At 43.7% G+C, this 27,594-nt stretch overlaps 12 protein-coding genes across 12 annotated transcripts; 6 read left to right on the top strand and 6 right to left on the bottom strand.

Annotated features, from left to right (window-relative positions):
* Positions 1 to 182: 182 nt before the first annotated feature.
* On the top strand, positions 183 to 2,087 carry Bfra_008335 (putative dimethylaniline protein; the record flags this gene model as incomplete). The annotated part of the gene is made up of 4 exons (XM_037338698.1): positions 183 to 225; positions 286 to 390; positions 446 to 1,238; positions 1,292 to 2,087. The coding sequence occupies 4 exons, from the start codon at positions 183 to 185 to the stop codon at positions 2,085 to 2,087; spliced, it is 1,737 nt and encodes a 578-aa protein (XP_037192004.1).
* Positions 2,088 to 2,507: 420 nt separating this feature from the next.
* Bfra_008334 (putative pyridoxal-dependent decarboxylase protein) lies at positions 2,508 to 4,120 on the bottom strand (the record flags this gene model as incomplete). Its single annotated transcript, XM_037338697.1, has 3 exons — positions 2,508 to 3,038; positions 3,105 to 3,226; positions 3,280 to 4,120. 3 exons carry the CDS (start codon positions 4,118 to 4,120, stop codon positions 2,508 to 2,510), a joined length of 1,494 nt encoding a protein of 497 aa, XP_037192003.1.
* Positions 4,121 to 5,136: 1,016 nt separating this feature from the next.
* Bfra_008333 (uncharacterized protein) lies at positions 5,137 to 5,568 on the top strand (the record flags this gene model as incomplete). Its single annotated transcript, XM_037338696.1, has 2 exons — positions 5,137 to 5,207; positions 5,382 to 5,568. 2 exons carry the CDS (start codon positions 5,137 to 5,139, stop codon positions 5,566 to 5,568), a joined length of 258 nt encoding a protein of 85 aa, XP_037192002.1.
* A 93-nt stretch (positions 5,569 to 5,661) lies between these two features.
* Bfra_008332 (putative tam domain methyltransferase protein) lies at positions 5,662 to 6,993 on the top strand (the record flags this gene model as incomplete). Its single annotated transcript, XM_037338695.1, has 4 exons — positions 5,662 to 5,837; positions 5,893 to 5,975; positions 6,026 to 6,750; positions 6,814 to 6,993. 4 exons carry the CDS (start codon positions 5,662 to 5,664, stop codon positions 6,991 to 6,993), a joined length of 1,164 nt encoding a protein of 387 aa, XP_037192001.1.
* A 1,097-nt stretch (positions 6,994 to 8,090) lies between these two features.
* On the bottom strand, positions 8,091 to 11,214 carry Bfra_008331 (putative acid trehalase protein; the record flags this gene model as incomplete). Its single annotated transcript, XM_037338694.1, has 3 exons — positions 8,091 to 9,143; positions 9,196 to 10,934; positions 10,992 to 11,214. The coding sequence occupies 3 exons, from the start codon at positions 11,212 to 11,214 to the stop codon at positions 8,091 to 8,093; spliced, it is 3,015 nt and encodes a 1,004-aa protein (XP_037192000.1).
* A 587-nt stretch (positions 11,215 to 11,801) lies between these two features.
* Bfra_008330 (putative uba ts-n domain-containing protein) lies at positions 11,802 to 14,037 on the bottom strand (the record flags this gene model as incomplete). The annotated part of the gene is made up of 4 exons (XM_037338693.1): positions 11,802 to 13,616; positions 13,665 to 13,775; positions 13,856 to 13,872; positions 13,926 to 14,037. 4 exons carry the CDS (start codon positions 14,035 to 14,037, stop codon positions 11,802 to 11,804), a joined length of 2,055 nt encoding a protein of 684 aa, XP_037191999.1.
* A 1,502-nt stretch (positions 14,038 to 15,539) lies between these two features.
* Bfra_008329 (putative duf985 domain protein) lies at positions 15,540 to 16,193 on the top strand (the record flags this gene model as incomplete). The annotated part of the gene is made up of 1 exon (XM_037338692.1): positions 15,540 to 16,193. The coding sequence occupies one exon, from the start codon at positions 15,540 to 15,542 to the stop codon at positions 16,191 to 16,193; it is 654 nt and encodes a 217-aa protein (XP_037191998.1).
* Positions 16,194 to 16,425: 232 nt separating this feature from the next.
* Bfra_008328 (uncharacterized protein) lies at positions 16,426 to 16,741 on the top strand (the record flags this gene model as incomplete). The annotated part of the gene is made up of 2 exons (XM_037338691.1): positions 16,426 to 16,549; positions 16,584 to 16,741. The coding sequence occupies 2 exons, from the start codon at positions 16,426 to 16,428 to the stop codon at positions 16,739 to 16,741; spliced, it is 282 nt and encodes a 93-aa protein (XP_037191997.1).
* A 122-nt stretch (positions 16,742 to 16,863) lies between these two features.
* On the bottom strand, positions 16,864 to 18,462 carry Bfra_008327 (putative mfs transporter protein; the record flags this gene model as incomplete). Its single annotated transcript, XM_037338690.1, has 2 exons — positions 16,864 to 18,129; positions 18,190 to 18,462. 2 exons carry the CDS (start codon positions 18,460 to 18,462, stop codon positions 16,864 to 16,866), a joined length of 1,539 nt encoding a protein of 512 aa, XP_037191996.1.
* Positions 18,463 to 19,414: 952 nt separating this feature from the next.
* Positions 19,415 to 20,718, bottom strand: Bfra_008326 (putative beta-lactamase family protein; the record flags this gene model as incomplete). Its single annotated transcript, XM_037338689.1, has 3 exons — positions 19,415 to 20,277; positions 20,386 to 20,568; positions 20,634 to 20,718. 3 exons carry the CDS (start codon positions 20,716 to 20,718, stop codon positions 19,415 to 19,417), a joined length of 1,131 nt encoding a protein of 376 aa, XP_037191995.1.
* Positions 20,719 to 22,525: 1,807 nt separating this feature from the next.
* Bfra_008325 (putative alpha-n-arabinofuranosidase a protein) lies at positions 22,526 to 24,967 on the top strand (the record flags this gene model as incomplete). The annotated part of the gene is made up of 7 exons (XM_037338688.1): positions 22,526 to 22,537; positions 22,607 to 22,771; positions 22,985 to 23,000; positions 23,051 to 23,549; positions 23,601 to 23,684; positions 23,741 to 23,850; positions 23,901 to 24,967. 7 exons carry the CDS (start codon positions 22,526 to 22,528, stop codon positions 24,965 to 24,967), a joined length of 1,953 nt encoding a protein of 650 aa, XP_037191994.1.
* A 455-nt stretch (positions 24,968 to 25,422) lies between these two features.
* On the bottom strand, positions 25,423 to 27,135 carry Bfra_008324 (putative lipase 2 protein; the record flags this gene model as incomplete). Its single annotated transcript, XM_037338687.1, has 1 exon — positions 25,423 to 27,135. The coding sequence occupies one exon, from the start codon at positions 27,133 to 27,135 to the stop codon at positions 25,423 to 25,425; it is 1,713 nt and encodes a 570-aa protein (XP_037191993.1).
* Positions 27,136 to 27,594: the final 459 nt, after the last annotated feature.

The raw sequence follows: 27,594 nt of genomic DNA, 5'->3' as shown, positions 1-27,594 counted from the left end.
GGATCCGTGAGATTAATCGCATTTGAGGAACTATACTAATTTCTGGAAATATGTGGTTTTCACCGCACTCGGTGGGGTGTCAGCATGCACGAATGCCTGTTACCAACAGTTTGATGACACTGGCATGCATTTAAAGAATTCATTTGAGTAAGCAGCACTGCTTCTTCTTCAACAATTGAAAAATGAATTCAGAACGAACATTCGACATTGTTATCATTGGGGCAGGTAATAGCACATTCCCAAATTCCCAGTACAAGTTTTATGTATTGACCCACTATATGACAGGAATCTCTGGTATATACGCCGCCAAATTCTATCTAGATATACATCCACAATGTCGTCTCGTGATTCTCGATCGAGATACATGTGTTGGAGGTGTTTGGAATTCTAGTAAGTCTCGTGTCACTTTGCTCCCGACAGAAATTTCAATGCTCACATCTTTAAGGAAGAGGATACGAATCATTCTGGACACAATGGACAGTTGGCACTGCTGAATTTTCAGACTTATCTATGTCTAGACCACCTGAAGAAGATGTTTACTATGAATTCTTCAAAGCAAAATATACCACCAAGTATCTTGAAGATTATGTTGATACACATTGCTACGGCGACACAACACTACGTGATAGAATCAAGCTCGCAACGGAGGTTCAATCGCTCCTGAGGAGGGATGGTAAATGGATGGTTGAAACTGTGGATATGGTTTCTAGAGCTCAGGATACTTGGCAAACTACTAAATTGATTGTTGCTAGTGGACTCAACTCTATACCCAACATGCCCTCACTTCCAGGCAAAGAGTTATTTCAAGGCCCTATTCTTCACCAAAATGACTTTGGGTCGTCAAAAGTTTTGACCTCACCAGATACCCAGAGGATCACTGTGCTGGGAGCTGGAAAATCATCTGCTGATATGGTATACTCAGCTGTCAAAGCAGGTAAGACTGTATCATGGATTATCAAGGCTTCTGATACAAATGGTCCTGGATTTCTTCTTTCTCCAAAAGGAAAGGGTCCTTACAAGAATGCTTTCGAAGTTGGACTGACACGCATTACTGCTACATTCGTGCCTTCCTTTCTGAATGGAAATTCATGGTGGACGTGGTTATTACATTCAACGAAGTATGGAGTCAAAATGATGAATGCTTTTTGGGGTGCTGTTGATAATGAAACGAGGAAAGATGCAGATTTCGAAGGAAGGAAAAATCTTCAAGGATTTGAGAAATTAAATCCTCAATCTCCGTGAGAGTCGTGCACCGGGATTCGTGTTGGCAGCCCTGCTAATTCAAGAATAGGATCTTTTGGCAGAATTGTACCGGTGGCTTACTTAACCAAGTCGATTTCTTTGATATTATTGCTGAAAACGTTCGAATATATTGTGCCGACATTGCAAGTATCGAAGAACACAAGATCCATTTGAAAGACGGTGATGTAGTTCTGGCAGATGCCATACTTTGTGGTACTGGCTGGGTACCATCTCTTCAATTCTTTACCGAGGATCAAAAAACATCACTTGGTCTTCCCCACCTCCCATCTTCCGAGTGTGAAGAACATCAAGATAATTGGGAGCAACTTGCCTCAGAGGCAGACCAGAAAGTCACCTCAAGATTTCCGCAACTTGCAAATCCACCCCCGCATTACCGTCGTCCTGTCACTCATACCCCATACCGTCTTTACAAACACATCGCGCCTATTTTTGAATCAGATTCAGAAGTCAATAAGAATTCTATCGTATTCATCGGTCAAGTAAGCGTAGGAGACTACTTCCCGGTCGTACAATGCCAGTCTATGTGGGCGACGGCATATCTGGATGGCAAATTAGCTCTCCCGCCGAGCGAAGAACAGCGAAAGGAAGTTGCACTATTCACAGCATGGAATAGCAGAAGATATTTAAGCAGCGGCGATGAGGGTAATAATATGACATTCGAGTTGATGGGGTATTGTGACAGTCTTCTACAAGACTTGGGATTGAAGAGTCATGGCAGAGGTTGGTTTAGGGATTTGTTTGCTCCGTTTGTGGCAAGTAACTTTGCGGGATTGAAGGATGAATATCTGAAGAAGTATGGGGGTGATGAGAGGAAAGGTGTGTAAATGTTTTTTTTATCTGAGAAATTTGAGATTCGATGAGGAACCAAACATCAGCGGCAAAGTTAGTACAGACGAATAGTTCATTGCTATTGTTTGGGTAAATACAATACTTTCTTTTAAAGTAGCCAAATACCATGGCTTCATTTTTTGAAATAGATGCAACAGCAGTTTACTTATCTTATCCGTAGATTAAGATGGGATAGCTGCATTGCCTGAAATGGCTTAGGATATTATTGTACGATGTTCCATCTAGCACGAGACTCATAACCTACTCCATGATGCTTGTGAAATAAACGACTCCATTCCCATATTGCAGATGTGCGAATGATGTTTGAAAATTGTGCTAGGTGGAAGTAGCATCTTGCAAAAAATTTCAACAACCAGAAAAAGGTTGGAGAATATAAGGAAGGTGCATTGAAGCTATCAATGTTGATCCTGGAGGACATCATCTAGGATAACTTGAACCAGCTGTAGATCTTTTTCCACTTCGACCTTCCACGTGCTAATTGCGAATCTGCAAGCTGGTCTCCCTTCCCATTTTGTCCCCGACACATACATTTTTCTGGTTGCATTGATTCTCTTAACCAATTCATTGTTAGTGCTGTCGTCTTTTGCTCGGAATATAACGATGATGTGAGTATTCTCAATCGCACTTTCATTCTCAAACTTGCTTTTGGCAAGCAGTTCGTATCCTACATGTGCATCCAAGAACTTGGATATTTCCCTTGCTAATCTGACTTGACGAGCAAACATCTGACTCAAGCCTTCACGACCGTACGCCAATAGTACGGCGTAGACTGGCAGGGCTCTGAAACGACGTGAGTTCTCAAGACCAATATTCAGAGGTGATGGAATGCTTGATGGTCCAGATGAGAGATATGCTGCATTGGGATTTTGAAATACGGATGACAGTGTTGATACCGACCTTGTGAAGAAAAAGCCACAATCATAAGGCTAAACAAATGTTAGCCAGGAAGTCTTCAAAGGATCAGCCTAATGAATGGAGTTTGTATAGCATACCACATTAAGCATTTTATGGCCATCTCCTGTTATTGAATCTGCTAACTGGAAACCAGCGGATACGCTTCTTAGAGAGGCAAATTCCGAAGTATCTGGAAGACTCTGAGCAAAAATTCCAAAGGCTAGAGGATTGTTAGCTGTAGATACAAGAAACGATCATAGTTTTTTAACGTGCCTCCATCGACATGTAGCCAGGCGCCATAGCGATCGCATAGTTCACGGACTTTTTGCATCTCGTGCCTTCCATCAGTTGCAAATCTCCCAGTATTGACCTCTCCAGCACTCAAAGAAACTATGTTAGCCACTCCATCTTTCTCTTTGGCTAACTCGTGTTCTAACAGAAGCATGTCGATTTTCCATGGCTCAGATGAACTGGTCCCAATATCCTTAACACAAGCTCGTCCAAGCCCAACAATACTTGCAGATTTGTATATAGAGCTGTGAGCCATGGCAGTCAAGACCTGGATATCTGTAATTCCAGCTTTGTTACAGGCCATAAGTAATCCCAATTCTCCAACGCCTCTGCTCTCTCCCTTCTTTTCGAGCCGCCGAGAAATTATCGCTTCTCGTCCACATGCCAGTCCAAGAGTGTTTGCACCGGTAGCCCCAGTAGTAAAAGTCCTCCCATTCCAGTCGTCTCCAAGATTCAACAGATCTGCAAGCATTCCCAAGGCCTTGTCCTCGACAGCAGTGCTGACGCTTTGATCTGGTAAATGCACTTGCACATTCTGATCGAAAGCGGTGACAATATTGTCAGCGACTTCTGCGATTGGGAAGACACCACCAGTGACAAACCCATAATAGTTAGATGAAGTTTTCGGGCCATTGAAGCCAGGAGTTATATCTGAAAGAAGATGTGCTGCAGTGGCTTCTTCTCCGAGTCCAATCGCGGGGAGAATTGTGGCGAGGGACTGAGTGGCTACTGCGGTGGCATTGGGTGCGGGTAAAGCATCATTCGAGGCATCATTAAGGAGTAATCGAAGCTTATCGTATGATGATTCAACCGAGAACGCCATAGTTAAATGAAAGATAATGGGAGGTAGTAAGATGCGTTAGTGGGATTGCGCGTTGGAAAATCGTGTCACATTACACGAGTAAAATACTGAAGCGAATCCATGGAGTTTATATAGTCACTGTCAACAACAACATATCTCATGACTTTGTCAATTGTTGATCGCAAACTCCTGCCTCAAAGTGTGCAGATTTCCATTTTAGATCAAATTCCCAGTCGCCCCTCTTTCAGGTGGAGTAGTTTAATGCCACACCGCGTGCAGCCACATTGTTGCGCCACACAGGTATGGAACGTCTCAACCTATGGCGCACATCGCCCTTCGTTAACATTCATGGTTTGAGCTTGTTTCTATTACAACATCAAAATTTGGACTGGTTTACAATTCGAATATAACTGTGTCTTACGAATTAATTGAAAGGTTCTGGGCATTCACAACATTGGAACCAATTGAGGGTTTGAAATGTTGCATTATGTGTCCTGCAACGAAACTGTGGCGCGTGCCATCCTCCTGTGTCAATGATCAAATCCGCTCAGTAACAATGATTGACAAGAGAAAGCTATCGGTATGTATCGGTAGATGAAAAGAGTCCGAGGAGTCGGAGGTAACCTTCCTCACTTTGCACAAAGGATACTTCCTTCCGCAACTAAAGTCTTGTCCGGACCTGGACTGGGTCGGAATCAAACACGAGTGGTTATACAACTCTTTATGTATGACTAGCAAGACAGAAAACATGTAGGTCTCGGTTCCCATTGCCATGTCGTCGGGCGATGGATCTTCCTCCACTGGCTACTCATCCAGATATGGAGCCCAGTTAGACCCAGGCGGGTATTCGCATGACCATCAAACGAAATTGAATGCTTGTTGTTGTTGGAAACCACTTCCTCATTTGATATCATGCATATCATTTTAGCACTATTGCAAATAATCAGAAGGCTACAAGGTGCGGATAACCTTGAATACTAGTGTCGTGGTCCATTACCTAAATGTTGCAGCTCCAACAATTTGTTGGTCCAGGCTGAATGCATTTATCCGTAGCTGGCACGAGTTCCGTACGCCAAGCTGCATGCAACTACAAACTAAATATCAACCAGTAGGCTGGGCTCCCATGCATCTGGCTAACGCATCCCAACACATGGATTCCGAAGGTCGAATTGACTCCCGGCATTGAGTCAGACCACTATGGCGGAATTCAGATTCGCGAATAAGATATATGAAATAGGGCTACAAAACTACCAACATGTATAACACGATTCTTGAAAACCAGCGGGCAAATTGCCATGCTATCTTACGTTGGCTTTGCTTTGGCCTATCATTGTAGAGAATTGAGTATGGAGAATTCAAACCAGCAGAAGGAATGCGAACTCGCAATCGGCTGCGGTAGTCATGCCTACTTGCAGGAGAAGCAAGCACTCAGCAGCCATACGAAAATTCCACAAAAGTTCTCTCCGTAGAATTAAAAGTACCAAATACACTTCGCAAACCCGGGGATTTGGGTCCGCCTCTTTTGCATCTCTCACGATCAGGCCTTTTCGCCACGCACAAACATGTCTAAGTGTCAAGAACCTGCACAATGCGCCCTTCCCCCAACAGCGACTCAACCACAACATGCAGAGGATGTCGAGGCACCGCTAGGATTTGGATATCCAGGTGCAAATATGAACGCAGATCCTAGCCGCGAGCGCGATACACAATCATCCGAGACTCCTGAGTCTGACGATGGGTTAGTGCGAGCTGCCTTGCTGGAATGACTCTGAGAATGCTAACTTCGTATCCAGATCATCATCCAAATCTTTGACAAGCAGTGTTGTAGATTTCCCAGAAGAAAATGGCAGAACATATCATGGCTATCGTCCAGGAAGTACTGATGTCCAGTTTGGCTTTTTTGTCAATAGCTAACTAGCTTGCTAGCATACCACTTCCCAAATGACGTTAATGAACAAGACAGACTTGAAGCACAATTCGATATGCTAAAATGTGCCTTTTCAGGTCGCAACTTCTTCGCTCCTCTGTCCGATCCTCGTTGCATTCTCGATATTGGTACCGGTACAGGTCAATGGGCAATTCAAATGGGCGATACCTTTCCAGAGGCAGAAGTCCAAGCCACTGATCTCTCTCCAATCCAACCAGTATCTGTACCAGAAAACGTTCATTTCTATATCGATGATGCTAGCGATGACGATTGGGTACTTCCGTCCAACCACTTTGATTATATTCATACTCGCGTGTTACTAGGATGCTTCAAGGATTTTGAAACCATCATAAAAAGAGGGTTTCATTACACGAAACCAGGTGGATATATGGAGAGTCAAGAAATTTTATTCACTCCATATTGTGACGACGAATCAATGACTGAAACCTGGCCATTCTTAGAATGGATAGAGTTTGTCGAAAAAGCGGCAATCAAAGCCGGCAGACCGATGAATATTGCCAAAAACCTCAAGAGCTGGTACGAAGCAGCTGGATTTGTGGACGTGCAAGAAAAGGTGTTCAAATTGCCAGTCAACCCTTGGTCCAAAGACAAACACTTACATAATCTTGGGGAGATGTCCGAAGAGAACTGGCTTGCATGTCTATCAAGCTTTAGTATGGCTTTGTTTTCTCGCATCTTGAATTGGAAGCAAGAACAAATTGAGGTTAGTTCTCCCACTCAATGCCTTTCCACGATTTGTTAGTTGTCTAATAGGGATGGCCGTCAGGTATATCTGGTGAATGTTCGAAAATCCATCCCGAATCGAAATGTTCACGCTTATAATAAGATATATGTAGTATGGGGGAGGAAACCAGAAGAGAGCGAGAAACGTCCTAGCAGTACCTCGGAAGAGATGCCTTCCAAGGTTGGTGTGGCCCAAGGTGAACCTGCAAAAAGTGTCGCCTAATGGACTTCACGCTGTTTTGATTGCAGATTTACAGTTTTCATGAGAGTTTGCCAGACACAAGCTACTTAACTAGTACACAAGATATAGTATAACAAAATGACAGAAAATGAGGATTCACATAATTTTCTGGAAATCAGACGCACTTCCTTCCTTTTCACAAGACACACGTCAATAATACAAATCCATTTTGATAATGAAATGATGGTGAAAATCATGTATAGCCGTGCTGAGTGAACACTGTGACAAAGCTCTAGTTCAGTGAGTGCCGACAGGACAGATCGCATTATAACCTCTTTTTTCCAGAATATGAGGAGAACTCATCACCTCATCAATATTACTGTGAAAAGTTCTCGGTGCTGAGGGTCTTCTTCCATCTCGCTTATGAAGTAGTTCTCACTGACATGCACCTAAGCTCACTTTGCACCCAGAGTAGCATCATGTTCTCGCGTTCATCATGTCAATATCTTACCAAATTCTTCATACATCTGACATGTTGTTATCATTGTCCTACTTCTCGTAACTCTGCAGACATTCATATCCGTCAAAGTCCTAATTAATTCAAGGCCTACGGCCATATTCCACACGCGAATGTTTCCGTTCCTTGGCCATCCCGCAGTATCAGAGAAATTTCATGGTGGAGTGGTATTTGTGTGTTTTCATTTCCCTAAAATAAGAATTACTTAGTCTTTTTATTCGGGTCTTTATAGAAATATTCTTGAAAGAATGCCATTCATGAGAGCTTTGAAGTAAGTTTTCCAGTGATTGTTTTGTAAGTGTCCCCTATATGCAGAGTTGGAGGCGGCAATTGCATTGATCATTGGGTGAATCTTGTGACAATACAATTTTTTTCCGATCATCTCTCGTCTCGTCGTAGTAATCAATCCTTCTTGAGATCACACATTCAGTGGATTGCAAGCCAAATTCAAAGATCACTCTCCTACATCTCCAAAAATCAGCAAGTTCTTAGTAAGAACGCGATTATTGAGATTGTATCTCATTCATTAAATCACATCATATCACTTATGTAACATTACTGTCCATTCCAGTTCAATCCAGCCTATCCCATTACATTCCAAACCACAAACGCACCCCCCTATCTAACCCCCAACAACAACAAACTCACCGACCGTCGCGCCCTTCCCATCATTTTCCCAACACCCCTCCACCACCAACCTGACATACTTCCCACTCCACGCGCCACCCTCCACCACCAATCTCGTTTCATTCCCGACCACCGGAACCACACTTTCCGTATTCGAAGTTTGCGTCGTATTACCCGGCGAGTATGGGAGACTTGGAGAAATATCCTCGATATCAATTGACCATTCATTTCCATATATCTGACCCTCGTCTGTAGTTTCGTTGCCGAAAAAGACAGAGGCGCGGAGTGGAGGTCGAAGACCCCAGTTAAAGTAGATGCTCCAGATGGGAGATGCAGGGATAGAAGTGCTGTTTATGAGAAGGGAAGAGGATTCATTCGTGGATGGTTGCCAGGAAGTCGATGATGCGCCGTCGATTGCTGCGACGGGGAACTGTCCGGCTGAATAAGGGTCGTTGGAAGTTACGGGCAAACATTGGAGGAGATTGTTAGGTTTTGTCAATTTTTGGAAGTAGAGACGGTTGGGGATGGTGAGTGTTTCATTTATCGCAATGCTGTAGGATGTTGTATTTGAGGCGGCAGAACCCGGTGTTCCGACGACAAAGGGAAGTGTAGTATTTTGATAAAGATCGCTGAGTTTAGTGGAAGAGAAACGAGTAATGTTTGTGTGGGTAGTGTTCATGCTAGCCGAGAGAGTTGCTCCTGCGTAGTGAAAAGTGCGGACTTTGATGTGGGAGATCTGAGGAGGAAGTGAAGGATTGAAAAAGAGAGTTGGTTGATCTGTTCGGATACCTAGATAACCAAAGGGTACAACCTGATCGGCTCCTCCGTGCCCAGTCAAGAATGGAAATGCTGGGTTGGTTCCACCATTCAATGTGACATCGTCAACAGCTTGCTCCGAAAATTGAAACCAAGGAGCTCGGAGATATGGAAGAAAACCATTCAAAGTGTAAGTGTATGCAGAACATCCAGATTGAGATAAAGCGTTTGCATCAATAGCAAAAATAGAATAAGTCATAGCCGGCCCGTCAGGCGATTGCTTATTGGCATACTTTGGTCTATGTAAGTAAGACCACAATTAGTGAAAGGGGAAGGATACATACATAATCTAAGTCTAATAGTTTATCTGCTTCAGTGTAATTTTGATTGAAATCCAAGGGGTAAGTCAATAAAACGACGTCGGCTTGTTTGACGGCAACACTATTGTTCATCGTTTGATATTCCAACGTGATGTTAGAGACTGCAGATGGAAATTCGATATTTTGTTGCTGCTGTTGCCAAGTTGAATTGGCTTCCAATCCCTCAGAAATTCTCAAATCTTTTGCCAATTCCAAAAGAGTTGCAGCAGAAGCTATTGTGAATGCTCCATTGTCCTTGTTGTTAGCATATTCATCCGGATCAGTCATATTGTATATCCAATATGATTGTGTGCTTTCGTTATACATCAGCAAGTGCCCTGTCATAATGGCAGTACTCTCAATAATCTGTCTAGGTCCATTATCGAACCAAGTCTTATTATTTGTGATGTTGTATTCCTGCATCAAGTTGAATGCGATGTCGTAGTTGAGATGATATTCGTAGTCAACACAAGGACCTGTACCCGTACAGTTTCCATATCTTCCAGTAGTCCATGAATAAAGCGAGCTTCCGTTAGGGTAATTATTGAATTCTGCGTTCGCTAAAGATTGGTTATGCTGCTTGATTCGGAAATTGCTGATTTGTTTGCTCCATTCTGGAAATGCTAGATTGAGCCCGGGTGCCATCCAATAATCAGCATCCCAAAATACTAGACCAGCATATGAATCGGAATATAATCCTCCTACTGAAATGCTGTTATCATTCAACCCACTGCCATCAGGTTGTAAATTTTGGAGAAGATAGTAGGTATTTGCAACTGAAGCAATGTGGAGTGCCTGAACATTGGGATCTTCTGGTAATTCTCCTGTGACTGGATCTGTAAAATCGTCGACAGAGTCTGCTGTCAAGATTTTGGCCCAAGCTGCAATATGTTCCGCCAGAAGGGTATCCCATCCAGACTCCTGTGCTAATCGTTGAGCCTCTCGAGCTACACTTTCAGCATCGCTAAATTTGTCTGTCGAAGCAATTCCAACATATTTATAGAAAACAGCAGTTTCTCCAGCTTTCAGGTTAATTTTGAAAGACTGTCCAATTGTTGTATCATTTGCAGAGCTTACGTACACCCCGCTGGCATTGGTTCGCGAGGAAGTATCTGTATAATTGTTCGTAAAGTTGACACCAGAAACAACGAATCCCGTGATATCCGGAAGGTTATTAGGATTTACTGCTGAATAAATGGTGGTCTCATTATCATCTAATCCTTTAGAGGATAGAGTGGATCGAAGGGCACTTTGACCATCTAGCAAGTCTGTGACCTGCCCTTCGGCATCTGCGGAGGAGATAATAGTAGATTTGACGGCCACAACATTCGGTCTTTCCCTACTGAAAAATGCAGCATATGACACATTAAAAGTAGAATTTTGGTTCGGTGACCATAAGTAGTTCCATTCCGCCACACCAGTCTTGAATGAAATTTTGGAAGTAAAGTTTGATATTGAGGTGTTGCTAGCCGTTGCATCCAGGAAATCAGATCCGAATGAGAAAATAATCCCCGTTGGATGTGGAATTCCACTAATGAAGGACTCCCAGCCGTACTGATTCAGCCAAGGATAATTAGTTCCTTGAGGAGGAACCTGCGCTGGTTCTACATCGTAGAACCCGGAAATAGTAGAGAAGGAAATCCTATCATCGAATAATGGCCACCCATTGGAAGGCGGTATACCATTTGCATCTGTTTGATTGACATCTTTTGCAAAGAATGGACCTGCAGGATGGTTATAAATCAGAACTAATAAAAGATTCTCTCAATGAGTTGCCATACCTGCTGCTGCAAGAGAAGCACCAATATACCCATTGGCAAGGGACAATCTGGATTGATATTGTCCCGGAATATAAGTAGTAGTAGTCAAGGACCAATCACTTTGATTCCAAGTTGACAATCCCGCATTCACAGAGAAGTCTGTGGCACCAGATACACTCAAAGGGAGCATCCATATGTTTCCGAGGAAACAGAGAAGTATTGAGGTTACCATATTGAAATTCATAATAACATACGTGGGTTGTCAATTGAGGATGAATGGGAGGGTATAAGTACTGAATCCATACGGAGTAGTAGAGATGAAGTATAATGAAAATGAGGAAGTATTGAAAGCGGCGACATTCAATCAGATGTATAAAAGCTTTTTTTTATTAAACTGATGATGACGTGCCTCCAATAGTACCAATCGTTATGAAAAAGTTCCAACTCTTGATTGGGTCATTACTAAAGTTATTCATTTGTCTTCTCTGCATATCGAACAAAGAGGTTTAGGAACCCGTAAAAATCGGATGACAGCCACGAAAACCAAGTTTCTGGAAGCCGTGTGCATTTTGCGGGGCTGGAGGCGGGGTAGAGGAGCCGCCTAGCCTTTTTACGTGAGATCCAGAGGTTTCATTTGTTAGCAAGCTTTCACCGTATTTGCTGACATGCAGGGAGAAATCACAATAGGACGAAGACTACACATGGTATACCATCTTGGTAAATAATTTGTCTTTACTGCAGTGTTCAAATTTCATTTCATGGTTTCTTGATAACTTGTTCCTAGGCCAAGAATTATTTATTCTCCCTTTAAGATTTACATTTCTCCTCTATCTACCGCCTCCCACTAATTTGTCCCCATGCATCTGGACTATGTCTCCCATTTTGCCAACCCCCAGCATCTATCATCATACTCTCCCGACTAATTTGTCTACCAGATCCGTTGGCCGTGGTCGGTGCTGCCGCCACGTTGGACATGAAGGGGTTATTACTGCCGCCCGGCATTTGTCCATTGGGCTGGGGCATTTCCACGACTTGAGGTGCCTGTTGTTGCATAGGTTCTGGTTGTTGCTGTTGCTGGATCTGAGTAGGCGCTAATTGAGGATAATTGTAAAGATCCAAAATGCTGCGCTTATCAACTAATCGTCCAGTCTGCTGTGGCATCAAGGGGTAAGTTTGCTGTCGATATTGATCATACTGAGCTTGCTGGGGTTGAACTGGAGGCTGTTGGTATTGTGATTGCGGTTGTTGCTGCTGCTGGTATCCATACTGCAATTGCGACCTTTGTTGTTGTTGCTGTTGTTGTAGTTGCTGTTGTTGTTGCTGTTGTTGTAGTTGCTGTTGTTGTTGCTGCTGTTGTTGCTGTTGTTGCTGTTGTTGCTGTTGTTGTTGTTGCTGTTGTTGTTGTTGTACACTCGCCTGGTTAAAGAAAGGATTCATTTGTTGTGGAGGATTCTGCGTGCCCATGTTGTAGCTCCCGGGAGGATACTGCTGTTGTGGTGTTTGAGTGACTGGACTTGCGAATAGAGGTTGTTTCATCACCGATTGTTGCATGTAGGGGTTCGATTGAAGATTTGTATTGACGACTGGTTGCGGTGATGCTTGTTGCATGAATGGATTGGTATTCAAGTTGTTTCGATCCATTTGCTGTAATTGAGGCTGTTGACCTGGATTTTCGTATATGGCTGGAGCATAATGGTGTTGTGGTAGGGATGGAACAGGGGGTGTCATAGATTGCTGATATAATTGTTGCACTGGTAGGGGTTGAGAACCAGGCAGCCCCCCTGTGTGGTGAGGGAAAAGAGGCTGTGACGAAGATACCGACATATTTTGAAAGGCCTGGTTGAGATTGAGTTGTGACTGTGACGGCATTAATCCGAATGGATTTGTGCTCGCAACATTTTGATAAGGATTTCCTTCCATCATCTGATTTTGCCCTTGTGCCATTGAACCAGTAGACTGTGTAGACTGTACCTGAGGAAATACTGGATTATCAAGTCTATCAAATGGGTTATTCGAGGCCGATGATATACTGGGACTGGTTGCTTGAGGTCGCTCGAATGATAGACCAGGTGGGCTAGCTGGGGTTCGCGGCCCAGAAGAATTTATAGACGATGCCGTTCTTGCACTGGAACCACCTTCGCCCAGTCGGACTAGAGTCTCAATAGATTTCTCCAAATTTCCACTCAAGCCTTTTAGCACGGTCGTATTTCTCTTCTCGTCCCTGAACCCCATGTCTCGCAATTTGGCCAACTTCGACTCGAGATCATCCGTTGCGTCAAGGGAAGTTCCGAATATTCTTGAATGCTTATTCTTTCTCGGAGGCGATGGCGCTTGGCTGTAATCATCAAATTCTGCCTGCGCATCTGCATTGCCTTTTTTCGCCTTTGAGGATAGGGGGAAAATCGAAGAAGCCGATCTGAAGCCGAATTTGGTCCCATTTTTGGGAGGAAGCGGTGGAGGATGATCATCTGAGCTCGAACTACCAGTGTTATTCCGTCTCTGAGCTGGCGGACCGTTGGCATATTTCTGTCGTATAAATCGTTCCATGGCTGAATCTGCTTCATCGGCATCAATAGGGATCGGAGGTCGAGTATTTTTAGGATTGTAGATTCGATTTGACGCGACATTTCCAGTCTTCTTCATATGCTATCAATCCATTAGAAATATACCAAGATAGAATACTTGCGAACGCACATCTACTTGATCTTTCGACCATGAATCCATACTCAATGATTTAACTTTTGTGATATGTGTTCCCAGTTTTCGGTGTAAGGCCGCGCACCGCATACATAAGAATATTCCCAGCTATTCCAGAGTCAGTGGTTGTCAGGACTTAGTTACTCCTCGTTCAATGAGTCGTGCGCCAGTGGCCGATGATGACTTACACTCCAACTTGCCCATCCTACATCTCTGAATTAATACATGTTCAGGCCGATACAGATCTTCGATGCTTACCTGGATTCCTTGCCTGGCAGTCTGCGCAAACATTGTTTCCTGGCAATTTCACAAGTTCTTGAAGTGCCTGCTCATTCCGCGCAAGCTGTCGCTTGCTTAAGATTCCCGACATGGTATGATTGTAAGAAAGTGATTATTAATAAAATTGTATTGGATGTAAAGTCGAAGGAGAAATGAATAGAATTGAATTGAATTGAATTGAATTGAATTGAATTGAAGTAGTTGGTTGGCCAAGGAAAGTTATCTCGACGAATTGAGAATGTACTTCTTCGGTATAATTACAGTTTTATACAAAGACATATACAGTTCGATGTACATGAACTCGTAAGTTGCTTTTTCCTCCCGTCGTGAAATCGTTAAATGAGGGAAAATGGCTGATCAAGGTCGTGTTTCTTATTTAGTTTCAAGCAATGCTGGCTGCTAAAGTGGATGAAAGAAGCAGAAGTGGAGAGTTGGGAAATAAGGTATGAGATGATGAGATGAGTTATGGAGAATTGGAGAACGTATCGTATGAGAAGCTTTAGAAGAGATAGAAAGATTGGAGAAAGGAGAATAAATGACTACTTCGTACTGGGTAGGCAGATGGTAGATGGAGAAGAGAAACAGAATAGTGAGTGAGTTGAGTGAGTTGATTGAGTGAGAGATAGAGCAGGACGAAAGTCAGAGCTTCGGATGAAGTTCCTCATTTGTCAGAAAATCATAAGTTTGTTAAGAAGTGGAAATATGGAAATATGGAAATCCATTATTCCTAATAATATCTCCTGGGGGGTCTGCAACTAACATGGGACTTTTTCATGTACTCCGTGGATTTTGGAGTGCCTTGTTGCCTTGTTGCCTTATATTGGTATTATGTCAACTGGTCTACTACCTCACTACCTAGTACACTCCCTCGAGACTCCGGAGTAGGAAAGGTACCGACTAGGTAGGTATGCAGCAGTAATAAAGTCGACAAATCATCATTCGATTTGATTTCCGAAAGGATGGAAAAGCTTAATACAGAGACAGTCCTTACTCCTGTCACACTCATCAATCCTTCAAGGGCTGGAAGCTTTCTGATTTAATTTCACAATCCACTATTGCACTCTTACTACGGCCCTTTACTACCTACCTACCTAGCTTGTACTCAAGTACATACGTATCTACTGAACGGGTAGTCAGATATATCGAAAATCAATAATTACCAGACCCGAAATTATGATTTCCATCTGGAGAAAAGTATCATTATTGATATGCGCTGATCATCCATCTGATTCCGGTTAGATTCATCCGCAGAATTCAAACATGCGATGCAACGGATGAAAGTAATCTAACGGCTCTGCATTCATGCCAGCATCATGGTAAATCTTGCTGACTGGCGCTTCATGAGTCGAGGGCCGAGATAAGAACGAAATCTTGTCACTTGTTACGCGATTATCAATATCGCCGATCTCTGATGATATAGTGCTTACCTGGTCTCGAGCCTGTGTCACCGTCCACTATGCCCAATCGAAGAATCTACGGGAAAGGGAGGGGCGATCAAAAACCCTCAATTCCTCAAATTTTCGTCATTTCTTGAGAATTTTCAGTCCCTGATTCATTATAGTATTTGTCTTCTAGCATTTATATCTTTCCAAGATGGGTTCAACGTATCAACCTTTGAAGCCTAGCTTTTATCCTTCGTCGGAACCCGACTCATCCCCGCAAATTCAAGAAGTCATCAAAGCACTCAATCTCCTCCCACATATTGAGGGCGGCTTCTTTGCCGAAACAGATCGTGCCCCAGACGTCATTCCTTCGCCATTCGGCTCCGATAAATCCTCTACTACAGATCTTGCTCCCCAAAGACCTGGCTTCGATCCCACCGTGCGAAATTCATCGACTAGTATTTTCTATCTGCTTACGCCGCATGGTCCGCAAGGTGGCTTTCATCGGAATAAGGGGAGAACGGTTCATACGCTACACAAAGGCCGAGGCAGATATGTTTTGATACACGCCGATGAAGAGGGTTCGGAAAAGAGAATCGAGACATTCATTGTTGGTCAGAATGTTGCTGCTGGCGAAAAGTTACAATGGATTGTAGATGGCGGGAAATACAAGGCATCCTACTTGTTACCAGATGTTGAAGGTGGTCAAGATAGTGATGGACTTTTGATCAGCGAGACTGTTGTTCCCGGGTTTGAGTATTGTGATCATGATTTTCTATCTCCTGAGGGATTGAAAGAGCTTGTGACTTTCGAGAAAGCGGAGGAATTGAGTTGGCTGCTCAGTCCTTTGGGAAAACGGGAGTGATGGGAAGTTTCTTTGCTCGTAGAACATACAATCACATACAAGTTTCGGAGATTCCAGGAGCGAAAATGTTTGTGAATTTTGTTCCCACACTCGGTTGGTTGATCACAGTCTTTATTATTTCCTTCATATCAAGAAAAGTGCTAGCTCCTGCTGCAATTGTATGACGAAGGGCAAATGCACTGGTTAAAGATGCCCCCTCGTCCGGCCAGTGCCGATAGGTCAGCTTTTCAACATGCCCAAACATAGTCATAATTCCCAATTCATTACCAGCATTTGCTTTCCACCCTTTTCCTACTTTATACATCTTGCCCAGTCTTGGTTTCCCATGTCGTCCACGGGTGTCAAATCGCCCAGAAGTAAGTGTATTTAGAACTGCAGGAAAGACAATAGTACAATGTCAATACCATACGTTTTCGAAATGCACAATATCATTTTTAATGGCCTATTCTCATTCTATCAGTGATACAGTCACTTCTGCTCTCTTTCAGCATGTTGACAGTGGAGGGTATGAGGACCTTCGATTCTTTCGATATCCCCGGGCAAAATAGATCGAGGTAATCAATGAGAGTAGAAACCCACCAAATTTTAATTTGGCAAACTTTCAAACCTCCATATAAACAAATCATTCTCCAAATTTTATACCGTAGTTACGTCTTCAATCTACCAAGATCTATACCTTCACCATTTTGAACAAGTTTTTCGCAGACTTTGCCTTGTGTATCACACTAGGAGCACTGCTCACTTTCTGGGCCACCATAGGGTCTCGAGGTACGGCACTTTTGTCCCTGACCTTCGCTTCATAAAGGACAGCATCATCAATACCAGTCTTTTCCAACTCTGTTATCTTCCATGCTCGCACAAGCCAAAGGGAAACGGTTGCTCCCATATACATAAAGCCAGTGAATATCTGGGCATGCAGGAAATTGGTTCCATTGTTAGTTCGCAACCAAAGTGCAATTGGCTCTGCAAATGTGCTCGGTATGACCACAGAAACCCAGAATATAGATAGAGCAGATGGTAAGAGTCGTAGCCCTACAACTTCAGCACCCACCGGTGCAACGGTAGTGGTAAAGGTTGCGGAAACAGCGCCACCAATTAAAGCATAGAAGATGAGGACTCCAAAGCTTTTGGCAAAGATCCAGACTACGAGAGAAAAAAGACCGGCCAAGAATGTACAAACAAGTGCGGTGTTGATTCGTCCGAAATCATCGCTAACGTATCCTATGACAGGTCGGCCCAGGCCTCCTCCAAGATTGAACATAGCACCAAGAATCGACCCTTGGGATACGGTAAGGCCCACTGTGCTTGCGTAGGCGGGTATCGAAAAAAGAAGAGCCACATAACCCAAGACGCTCAAACAGCCCCAGGCTAGAGTGAGTAGAAACTCTGGTCTTTTCAGAAGACTTGTATGAAAGGCAATTTGAACAGCTCCAATCGCCTTATTTCGATCTTTTATGATGATAGCTGAAAAGCCACAGGCAGCAGCTGATGCTATAGCCAAAACTCGAAAAGCCCAGCCAGTACCCCACCTCTGAATGAGCGCGCTGGAAGCCAACGAATATATAAGTCCCCCAATTCCTGACCCCGCCGTCCCAATACCATTTGCCAGAGAGCGTCGACGATCAAACCACTGAGGAACAATACCAACAGTAGCACTAAATTGCATTCCCATCCCAAAACCAAAACACAAGCCTTGACTCAAAAATAATTGCCAAATTTCAGTCGACCATGACGCTCCCAATAATGCTGCCGTCTGCAATAAAATTCCTATCGTCAACGTGGTCCTCGTCCCCCATTCTCGCGTAGTGATTGTAGCGACAGGCGCGATGAATTGAGCCATACTGAGGGAAAGACCGCCCACAAAGGCAAAATCTAAATCGCTCGCTCCGGGAAATTTGTTGGTTTCTAGGTAATGCGCCAGGAATATTCCGTAGGACTATTTATTGTAATATCGAATTAGCAGATTAGATATCGTTTAGAGGCGAAAAGATCTCACACTGTTGATTCCCCACGTGTGGGCATTGATCAAAAATACACACAGTACGTAGATCCAGCCGTAACCACCGTCTGGAGGAGGCTCTATCTCGGCACGTGCTACTGGTTGGGCTTGCTCGGGGTCGATGTCATTATTGTCTCGTTTGTTGTCCAGGATGTCTTTCCCGGATGGTGACGTCTTTGGAAAGTTATTGGAAGGGTTGATAATATGGTCGTCAATTGGAGGCCCTGATATCGCGTGGTTCAAGTCATTTTTCTTCTCTGGATGCATCATCTTCGTTCATCACCTGTAAGTGGCTTTGTACAGATTCTTGTAATCTTAAACGAGGGGAAATGACATCGAAACTTTTGGCGAATGCTCGTTGTACAGATCAGATACAGTGCCGCGAATCTTGATGGAATTGGGCGCCTTTGGGATATTGATACGCAATGAGATGATGGAGAAAGGTAAAGTAGGACATGATAGTAGGTGAAAGCTTGCATTTAAGAACCCGCCGGTGGGGAAATGACAATGGAAATAATAACGAGATCATGGCTAGTTCACTTGCAAAGGGCGTAATATTCGTTCACTTGACATTCTGGTACTTGACTCGCTCATATTGAAGCAATTATTACAGCTTACTACGATTGTTACATTCCTAGCCATACATCGTATCTTGCGAACAATATCCACCAGTCGTTTCAAAAAGAGATACATATGCAGAAGGAAGACCGGAAAATTAGATGAAGACGCTTGGCGCGCCCTTTCGTACCTGTACCTGGGAATGCAAGGATGAGAATGTAATTGGGTTAGGAGTATGCAAAGATATGATGCTATGGGCTTTGGGAGCCGCAGATTTATGCTGTCAGATTTGAATCGGGGGTGGGCTAACTCTTTGAGGAAGGTAGTTTGGGGTTGTGGTTGGTGGGGTAGTTGAGGGGCGAAATTGGGATGTGGGGACGCTTTGTGAGAATTACTATCTTAAGGAATGGAGAAGAGCAGGCGATTTGAGAGGGAACTCTCTTAGTTGAAGTCTTACTTAGTGCATGAATTTGTCTAGCTGCATCGTAAATGATTGCTCCAAAATTCATTTGGATAGTAAAGTCGTTTTCGAACGCATGTTTTAAGATGAGCTCACTTTACATAGGTATTCAGTATTTCGAAGTAGATTAGATAGTGACGACTAGATATTTGAAATGAAAACGAAAAAAACAAGCGAGTCCCCGAAGCAACTCCTCTACCAACCTCACTTCAGCGTCTTTTGAAACTCGCCAAATTTCTTATACATCTCTTTCTCAAACATTTGTTGCATCTCATGACTCTTTGGATCCCCAAAAGGCAATACGTTGCTAGCATAGAGACAAGCTAACCCGGCCTCTTTATCAATACTCCACAACAAATTCGGCATACCACTCCAAGTCAAGGTACCCTTCTTCTTGCCTCCCCCGATATCTTCTTCTATGAATAATCCGCCCAATCCATGGATCAATTCTCGCTCCGGTATTTGACTAGAAAACATCCTCTGGAAGAAGTCTGCACACACGAAACTGGCCCGTATACCCTCTACCGCTTCTTCCGAAATTTGCGGTTTGAAAATTTCCGTTGTGGTAGATTTCTTGAGTAAAATTTCATCGTCGCTCAGAAGGGATGTTAGGATTTTGAGATAAGAACTTGCGGAACCGGCAAGTCCCTGGCCTCCCCAACAATCTTTTTGTTCAATGATGTACAGATTTCCATCAGTCCATTCTACTTTCCCATTGCCTTTGCCTGAAAATGCTAAGATTGGTTTGAGATTGTCTAACCCACTGCGAAAAGTCATTTTCACGAGCTTTGCTTGGACATGTGGGTTATGGTCGCGGTAGAATGTTATATCATTGATATTGAGGGGACTGAAGATGTGCGTTTGAGCATAACCTTCCAATGATTGACCATTATTGAGACGGGTAACAAGAAGAGATACCCATTCGAGACTGTAGCCATAAGTCCAAGATGTTCCGGGCTCAAACAAAAGTGGGAGAGTAATATCCTTCAACATATCGGTTTTATGGGCATGAACGGAGTCAACACCTTGAGAACGGTTCTCGTCAACGCCTTTGAATTTATGGGTCTCTATAAATTAAGGCGCCTACCTTAAAGTTATCTTATTCTGAGCTGGCTTAAGAATAGGAATCTCTTTTCCATCTGTTCTGGTTTTAAAACCCTCAAGTATTTGTATACCTTTAAACTCTGTCAATATGGAAGACAAATCATCATCAAGACCAATCTGTCCTTGTTCTACGCATCGCAAACCAGAGATAGAAGTTATTAGCTTTGTGCATGATGCCATGGTGAAGGTCGAGTCAAGCTCAATTTGAGAGTTTGGGGCTGCAGGGCCAATCGCCTTTTTGTATTTGAATGTTCCTACTACTTGTTAGTATTTCAGAGCCTTTGAGACGATAGATATGTGAAGGAAAGGAGTCTTTTACCATCGGCATTACTGGCAAGAAGTACAACACCAGGGATCTCTCGAGCTGAGGTTGCTGCTTCGAATTTCTGTTCCAGGCTAGCCATCGTTCAGAATCCTCTTTCCGATTTCTGATTTCCGTGATATGTAATATATGATATGTGGTTCCCAATGAAAGAGTCAGGAAAGAAAGTGAACATGGACTGCGATTTAAACATGTAACACCAACACCACCTGTTATATACCTGCCATCAACTACGGATTTCCGATGATTTGAAATACACGGGATCCATGTGCAGGTGCCCAGCCTTGAGCTGTGAGATACTGTCCAATCATGTATGGAGAGTCCAAAAAAATCAGGTCGCTTCACATCGACCCCATCTTCGGACTCCAAAATTCAAGAGGCAAAGCATCCCAGCCGATTCACTCATATGACAATCAGTTCCGTATTCTTCTCACGTGATATTGGTTGTCGACACGTTTCGGAATCTACCCAGACTCTATAGAACTATGAAATCCTTAATTATGCGATCAGTTTGATTGTTCGAATTCTTCTGCGAGAATTGATGGGACCGTATATGTCGGAGTTGATTGGTACTTGAGTAAGCAAAGGGAGCGACGGCCGGTATGCCCGCTCTGTCACGACTGTCGCGGGAAAAGCGGCCGTGCTATACCGGATCCATTCAAATCCTTCCACTGGCAAAAGTTCTGTTCCTACTTTGAGAAATCTAGTTTGAAATTGGACTGAACCTTCCAGCTGCCATGTTAAATGTTGCCAATGTCTCGAATAATCGTACTGCATCGCTGTGAACGCGAATTATAACTCCAGAGAATTTGTTTCATCCTTCTAACCGAAAGAACCTGCAATCCGGTTGAACGTAAGGTCTGAACAAGTTGTTGATGCCGTTAGAAGAAAAGGAAAAACATCTCACGAAAGTTTCAACCACGGAATTGCAAGAAGCTGATGCCAGATGGAGTGAAGAACAAAACTCAAAACCCCGTAGTTGTCGGGAAATACCTGATTCCCGAGACACGTTGTCGACTGGAGGGACTCCACGTTCCATTCGGGTCATCTCGCACGCAACACATTTGAATCTCCTCGTAAGAACCAGGACGACTCATCGAAGAAAGTTAGGATTGCAGATTTGACCCCAAATAAAGTAATTTCATTCAATCAAAATTTGGCAGCGACATACAGCTGTGCGGGGTAACTTTCAAGGACCCAATTATTTTTCTATTTTTAATGTTGAAGGTCGACGTTCTTCTGTCGGTGTATATCTTGTTCGTGCAGTCACGAATTTTGAGGATTGTTGTTGGGATTTGCTAGGAATCTTCCAAAATATTCATTACTCAAGTTGCGGGAAATTAAAACAGTATGGGTACAGGTATCTTTCAAGAGCACCTGCTTCTGATGTTTAATAGAACGTTGAATTCACATTGGACCAATATCTCCCCTGTTGCAGGCAAGTATTAGCCTGAGCAATTAGGCGGGGTATGCGCGCCATTCAAGTGCATTCCTATAGGTACAAGGTCTCGAGACAGAACGATCCGATCTAAAATTGGCATCACACCCATCTTGTCTTTTTACAAATCTTGGTTATTCTATGAGGGGTCAAATCTACTTGCTCGCCCGGCAGTTCAAGCTTACTGCCGAATTTAATGCTAGTTGTATTGCAATAGCTTTGACGAAGATCAAATCTTTCTTGCGCTCCAATAAACACTACACTCCGATGCTACCAAGTATCACTACGAATGAAATAAACACCGTGGATCGCAGAATCTGGATATATATCATCGACGAGTTTGTGATCGATATCGAAAGCATATGGATAATAACACCCTTGAATGAAATAGGGCCAGGTTGCAACTTACCCACCTTTCTTGGTGTACTGCCCGGAAAAATTATCGCAGTAAATGAGGGGAAAAGTCAGTAGATCCTTGATTCATCTTTATATATATGTATATATTCCTTCCACAAAATGTCGAATTCTCCAGTCATCGGAAAATACATATTCCTCTATCATGGGCTTCAAAGGTCTGTCTAGGGCTCTGGCAGTCGCTTCTTTCTTGGTCTTTAATTTAGTAGATGCTGCTACTCTTACAGTATCCACAACTGGTGGCAATGCATCCAGCCCTATTCTTTACGGTCTCATGTTTGAGGTAAGCTGTTCAAATTCAAGCAATCAAATAACGCGGACTGTAGTCTGGCAACAAGAAACTCTCAGGCTCGATTCAAACACGCGTTTAACATTCAATTCTTTTTGTATATTCTGCTTTGTCCAAGATTTCGGCAATTTCATTCGTGGTCTTCTGCTTGCTACTCTTGAAAATCTTACCTACGTTGTGGAGAACTTTGAACTAACTGAATTCTAGGACATCAATAACTCCGGTATATCTCCTATAGTGACTAGGTTTTATTAAGTAAGCTAAAATATATAGGCGATGGTGGTATACATGGCCAGTTGTTGCGAAACAATGGATTCCAAGGAACAAGTCCAGGATTAACAGCTTATGCTGCTGTTGGTGGCACAAATCTCACAGTTGACACTGCCAATCCTCTCACTTCAGCGCTACCGAGATCTTTGAAAGTTTCCGTTCCATCTGGAACAACTGGACAAGTTGGCTTTTCGAATGCTGGATACCTTGGTGTCCCTGTGAATGACGATACATATGCCAACTACTTCTGGATCAAGGGTTCATACTCCGGATCAGTTACATTATCACTCGTCGGTGTAGCAAGCGGAACAGTATATGCCACCAAGACCATTACAGTCAATAGTGTGGCCACTTCTTTCACTTACTATGAGACTACATACCACTCCACACAGGCTCCAGATGGTAATAATGTTTGGAAATTAACATTTGATGGAGCCAAAGTCGCCGGCAGTGCGCTGAACTTTGGTCTACCTCAACTTTTTCCAGTCACATTTCATCAACGGTATGATAAAAGGAATACATGTGGTTGTGGAAATATATTGACTTTTTGCAGTTACAACGGTATCAGAAATGATGTGGGCAACTTTCTCCAGGCACTCGAGCCCTCTTTCTTCCGCTTTCCAGGCGGAAACAATATGTAAGACAAAAGGCTCAGATGGAAAAAATGTAATTCTATAAGCTAACATTGAACAGAGAAGGTTCGTCGCCAGGTAACAGATGGAAATGGAATGAAACTATTGGTCCGGTTGAAAAACGACCAGGAAGGCAAGGTGATTGGGGTTATCCAAACACAGATGCTTTAGGTACTTTGTCTTTTAGTCGAGTCAGCATCGCTTAACTGACAACCCTCTAGGATTGATGGAATATCTTCAATTCATCTCAGATGCAGGTATGATACCAGTATTAGCCGTCTGGTCAGGTCTTTCCCTCGCTGGAGGTGGAGTTGTATCCGGTGCAGCACTTACACCCTATGTCGATGATATCCTGGATGAGCTTGAATTCCTTCTCGGATCTACATCAACGACATGGGGTGCACTTCGTGAATCTTACGGCCACGCTGCACCATATGATATTCCCTTCATTGAGGTTGGTAACGAGGACAATATAAGCGGAGGTTGCGGTACATACGCCTCTCGATTTACAGATATATACAACGCAATTCATGCGGCGTACCCTAACATCACAGTCATAGCCTCAACATCACAAGCATCTTGTCTTCCAAATCCAATTCCAGCTGGTGTTTGGACCGATACCCATCACTACCTCTCGCCAAATGGATTTGTTTCTCTCTTCAATGAATTTGACAACAAGCCTCGCGATGGACCAGGGATTTTTGTTGGCGAATACGCCAGTACAACTGACAACAGTGGCGCTACTACCTATTGGTCAACAATTCAAGGCGCGGTTTCCGAAGCAGTCTACATGATTGGTATGGAACGCAATTCCGATATCGTCAAGATGGCTTCATACGCTCCTCTATTTGAACATTTCGACATGGCCCAATGGTCACCCGACCTCGCTGGACTCAATGCCGATCCTGGATCTCTCACTGGAAGCGCGAGTTATTATGTTCAACAGCTGTTCTCTGTTCATCGTGGCGACACTATTCTTCCTGTTACTTCTGATACTGGGTTTGGTCCCCTGTATTGGGTTGCGAGTAGTACGACCGCTGGAACATACTACATCAAGATTGCCAATTATGGAACTGCGACTCAAAATGTGACTGTGGATATTCCTGGCGCAACAGGTGCTAGTTCAGCTGCTAAATTGGCTTCCTTCACGGGCTCCCCAACTGCAAGTAATTATCCGTTGAATGTTACCTTGCAGCCCGTCACAAGTATTGTGACTGGAAGTGCGGCTGGGGGATGGACTTTTAATGTTGCTGCTTATGGTGTTGCAATCATCACTATCACTACTTAGATACTTCCCTCAGGTTTGGAGTTGGTTGAATTGCTGGTACAGCCCTCTGGATAGATCACTGGATACATTGTTGATCAGAAATGAAAAGTCATTTGATAAGACCCGATGCCCCATTCTTCGAGTCCGGATGCAGATTGACAATGCAAAAAATTAGACAGAGATATTATAACACGGTTGTGTCAATCAAGTCACTTATTGGGAAATGAGATAGCGATGTCAGCTTTTTGAAAGCATCTTGTGCAGCTTTATGAAATCATTACATTTTTGTTATAACATTAGGTCATGAAGTAATTACTATCTTACACCAGAGTCATATCAAGAGAGCCAATCCCACAACTTCTTGAACCTTCACTCGAGCTGACTATCTCAAGCTGGCATCGAAGTACCAATATTCCAAGTATCGATGCAAAAGCTGCAAATGGCCAATCTTATATTCGGACCCATGCCTTCCCACTTTATCTTCCATAACCCGTAACAAGACGATCCGAAATATACTGAATCTCTGCCGCTCTATAATAATCCGGTTCCACGTACGCCAAATTCGTCGCATTAACATCGAAGACGAAATTCTTCGGATCATCAAGTGTATATTTTGGCCAGGAGACATTGCTCAATTTCCCCGCATTCGGATCACCGTTCACAATAAAACTGATCCACATGCCACTCATCATAACAGCCAACTCATCGAAAGTCTCCGGTTCACCCTCAAACGGATTTTGCGAAACGACAGTCTCGTACCCTACACCTCCGGTATTGTTGAAAACAAATGCTACCTCTTGGAAATGGGTAGCACCGAATGACAGTTTAACTCCATTCACCAACACGTTCCAGCGATAGGAAAAACTGCTCACGTTGTACTTTGCCCATGATTGTGTCATGAGTCTTCGAGGCGCATGTTGTTGTAAATCTCCTGCGTAAGCCGCTGAGCGTTTCCATTGTACGCCCAGGGATGCTTCGCTAGCTGATGGGCGACCCACCAGCGCGGCTGGGATTCCGACCGCTGGAATATCGGGATACAATGCTGCGATTGTGTTTGTCGTGGCGTTATCGAGACCTGATGACTGCACCATACTCAAAAACTGAGCGGTTGTGTTGATGCCCTTCGTAGCATACTGAGTTCCCTCGTCAAAGTTTCTACCGGTGAGGAGAGGTACTTTAACGAATTCTCCAGCAAGGAGCTGGGCGGTAGCAGATTTCTGCACAAAGTCGTTGTCAATCTGGATACCCCAGCTTGCGGATGCTGTTACGGAGCTATTGAATATCGCGCTTAGCTGTTCTGTAGGAACAGTACGCAGACAATCAAGCGTATCACTCGCATTCGAGCATCCGGCTGCGATAGTAATGTTATTATAAACCGGTTGCCAAGCCTCAATACTCAGACGTTTCGCAGCGACTGGACTTCCACTCTGTGTAATAGCACCTCTGAACAATCCATCATCTCTTCCGCCGTAAGCGATAAGCTGCAGACTGACACCTGTCGCGCCGGCACTTTCTCCCCAAAGCGTGACTTTCTTCTTATCGCCACCGAAAAATCCAATATTCTCTTGCACCCAATGAAGCGCCAATCTCTGATCTCTGAATCCGATATTTGCACTTCCTGCATCGAGAACTTCCTGTCCAAATAGGAATCCCCAACCAGAAACTCGGTATTGAATACTCACAGCAATAATTGGAGTTTCAGCTTCCACCGATTGTGCAACAATAAATGAAAGGTTGTATCGTGGATCCATTGCTCCCCCTGCGGTATTACCGCCTCCATGAATCCAGACTGCTACGGGCAGATTGGCATCTGGAGAGATACCACTAGGACGCACAACGTTTAAAGTTAAACAGTCTTCTGAGATGATATTTCCTAACACCCAGTTATCGGAACTGTAGCCGATGCATTCAGGGGAATACTCCGTGGCATTGCGCGGAGTATCCCAGGTGGTATTGAGAGATTGAGGCGGATTGAAACGGAACGCCCCGACGGGTGGCTGAGCGAAGGGGATACCTAGGAAAACATCTTCATCGTATGTTGGAAGATAGGTACCATAGTATGTACCGTTTAAAACACTAACTGTTGGAGATGATGTATTGTTGACATCTCGTGGTGCATTCGCTGAGACAGTTCCGATTGTGAGTAATGGTAACGAAAGAAGCAGCTTAGCGAATATAGGATTAAACATCTTGCCGGGATATGGCGGGACTGCGAGCCCTTTATGAGATGAAAAATCGATTCGTCAAATACGAATGGCGAATAACCAAGAATATCTACTTTAAACGCAATGGATCAAACCAGATATCGTGAAGCTGATGGCCAAACTAAGATAAGCACACATACATATCAACAAGAACAAAACGAAAGGTAAAAGAAAAGGGAGAGGCAAACTCATGAATGCTCTTCACTCGTCATATACTCGGAGCATTCCATTCCAATATCATCATAACCCCAAGATTCCCCGCCCCCGAAAACTCTACTGGGATTATCCGTACCCCGCAATGCGGGGCGTCCCACTCCCGACGAGCACGCGACGAAGAAGACTTCTTCTCAATCCAGGGTCTTGGGCTCTGAATATATGAATCCATACCTTGCCAATCCAATCCAAATTCAATCTTTAAGCGACCCGAAATTTGACCGGCTCGGC

The sequence above is a fragment of the Botrytis fragariae genome, assembly GCF_013461495.1.
Source record: "Botrytis fragariae strain BVB16 chromosome Unknown tig00000061, whole genome shotgun sequence".
NCBI lineage: Eukaryota > Fungi > Ascomycota > Leotiomycetes > Helotiales > Sclerotiniaceae > Botrytis > Botrytis fragariae.
The sequence above is the reverse complement of the archived record's forward strand: the minus strand, read 5'-3'. Positions and strand labels throughout refer to the sequence as shown.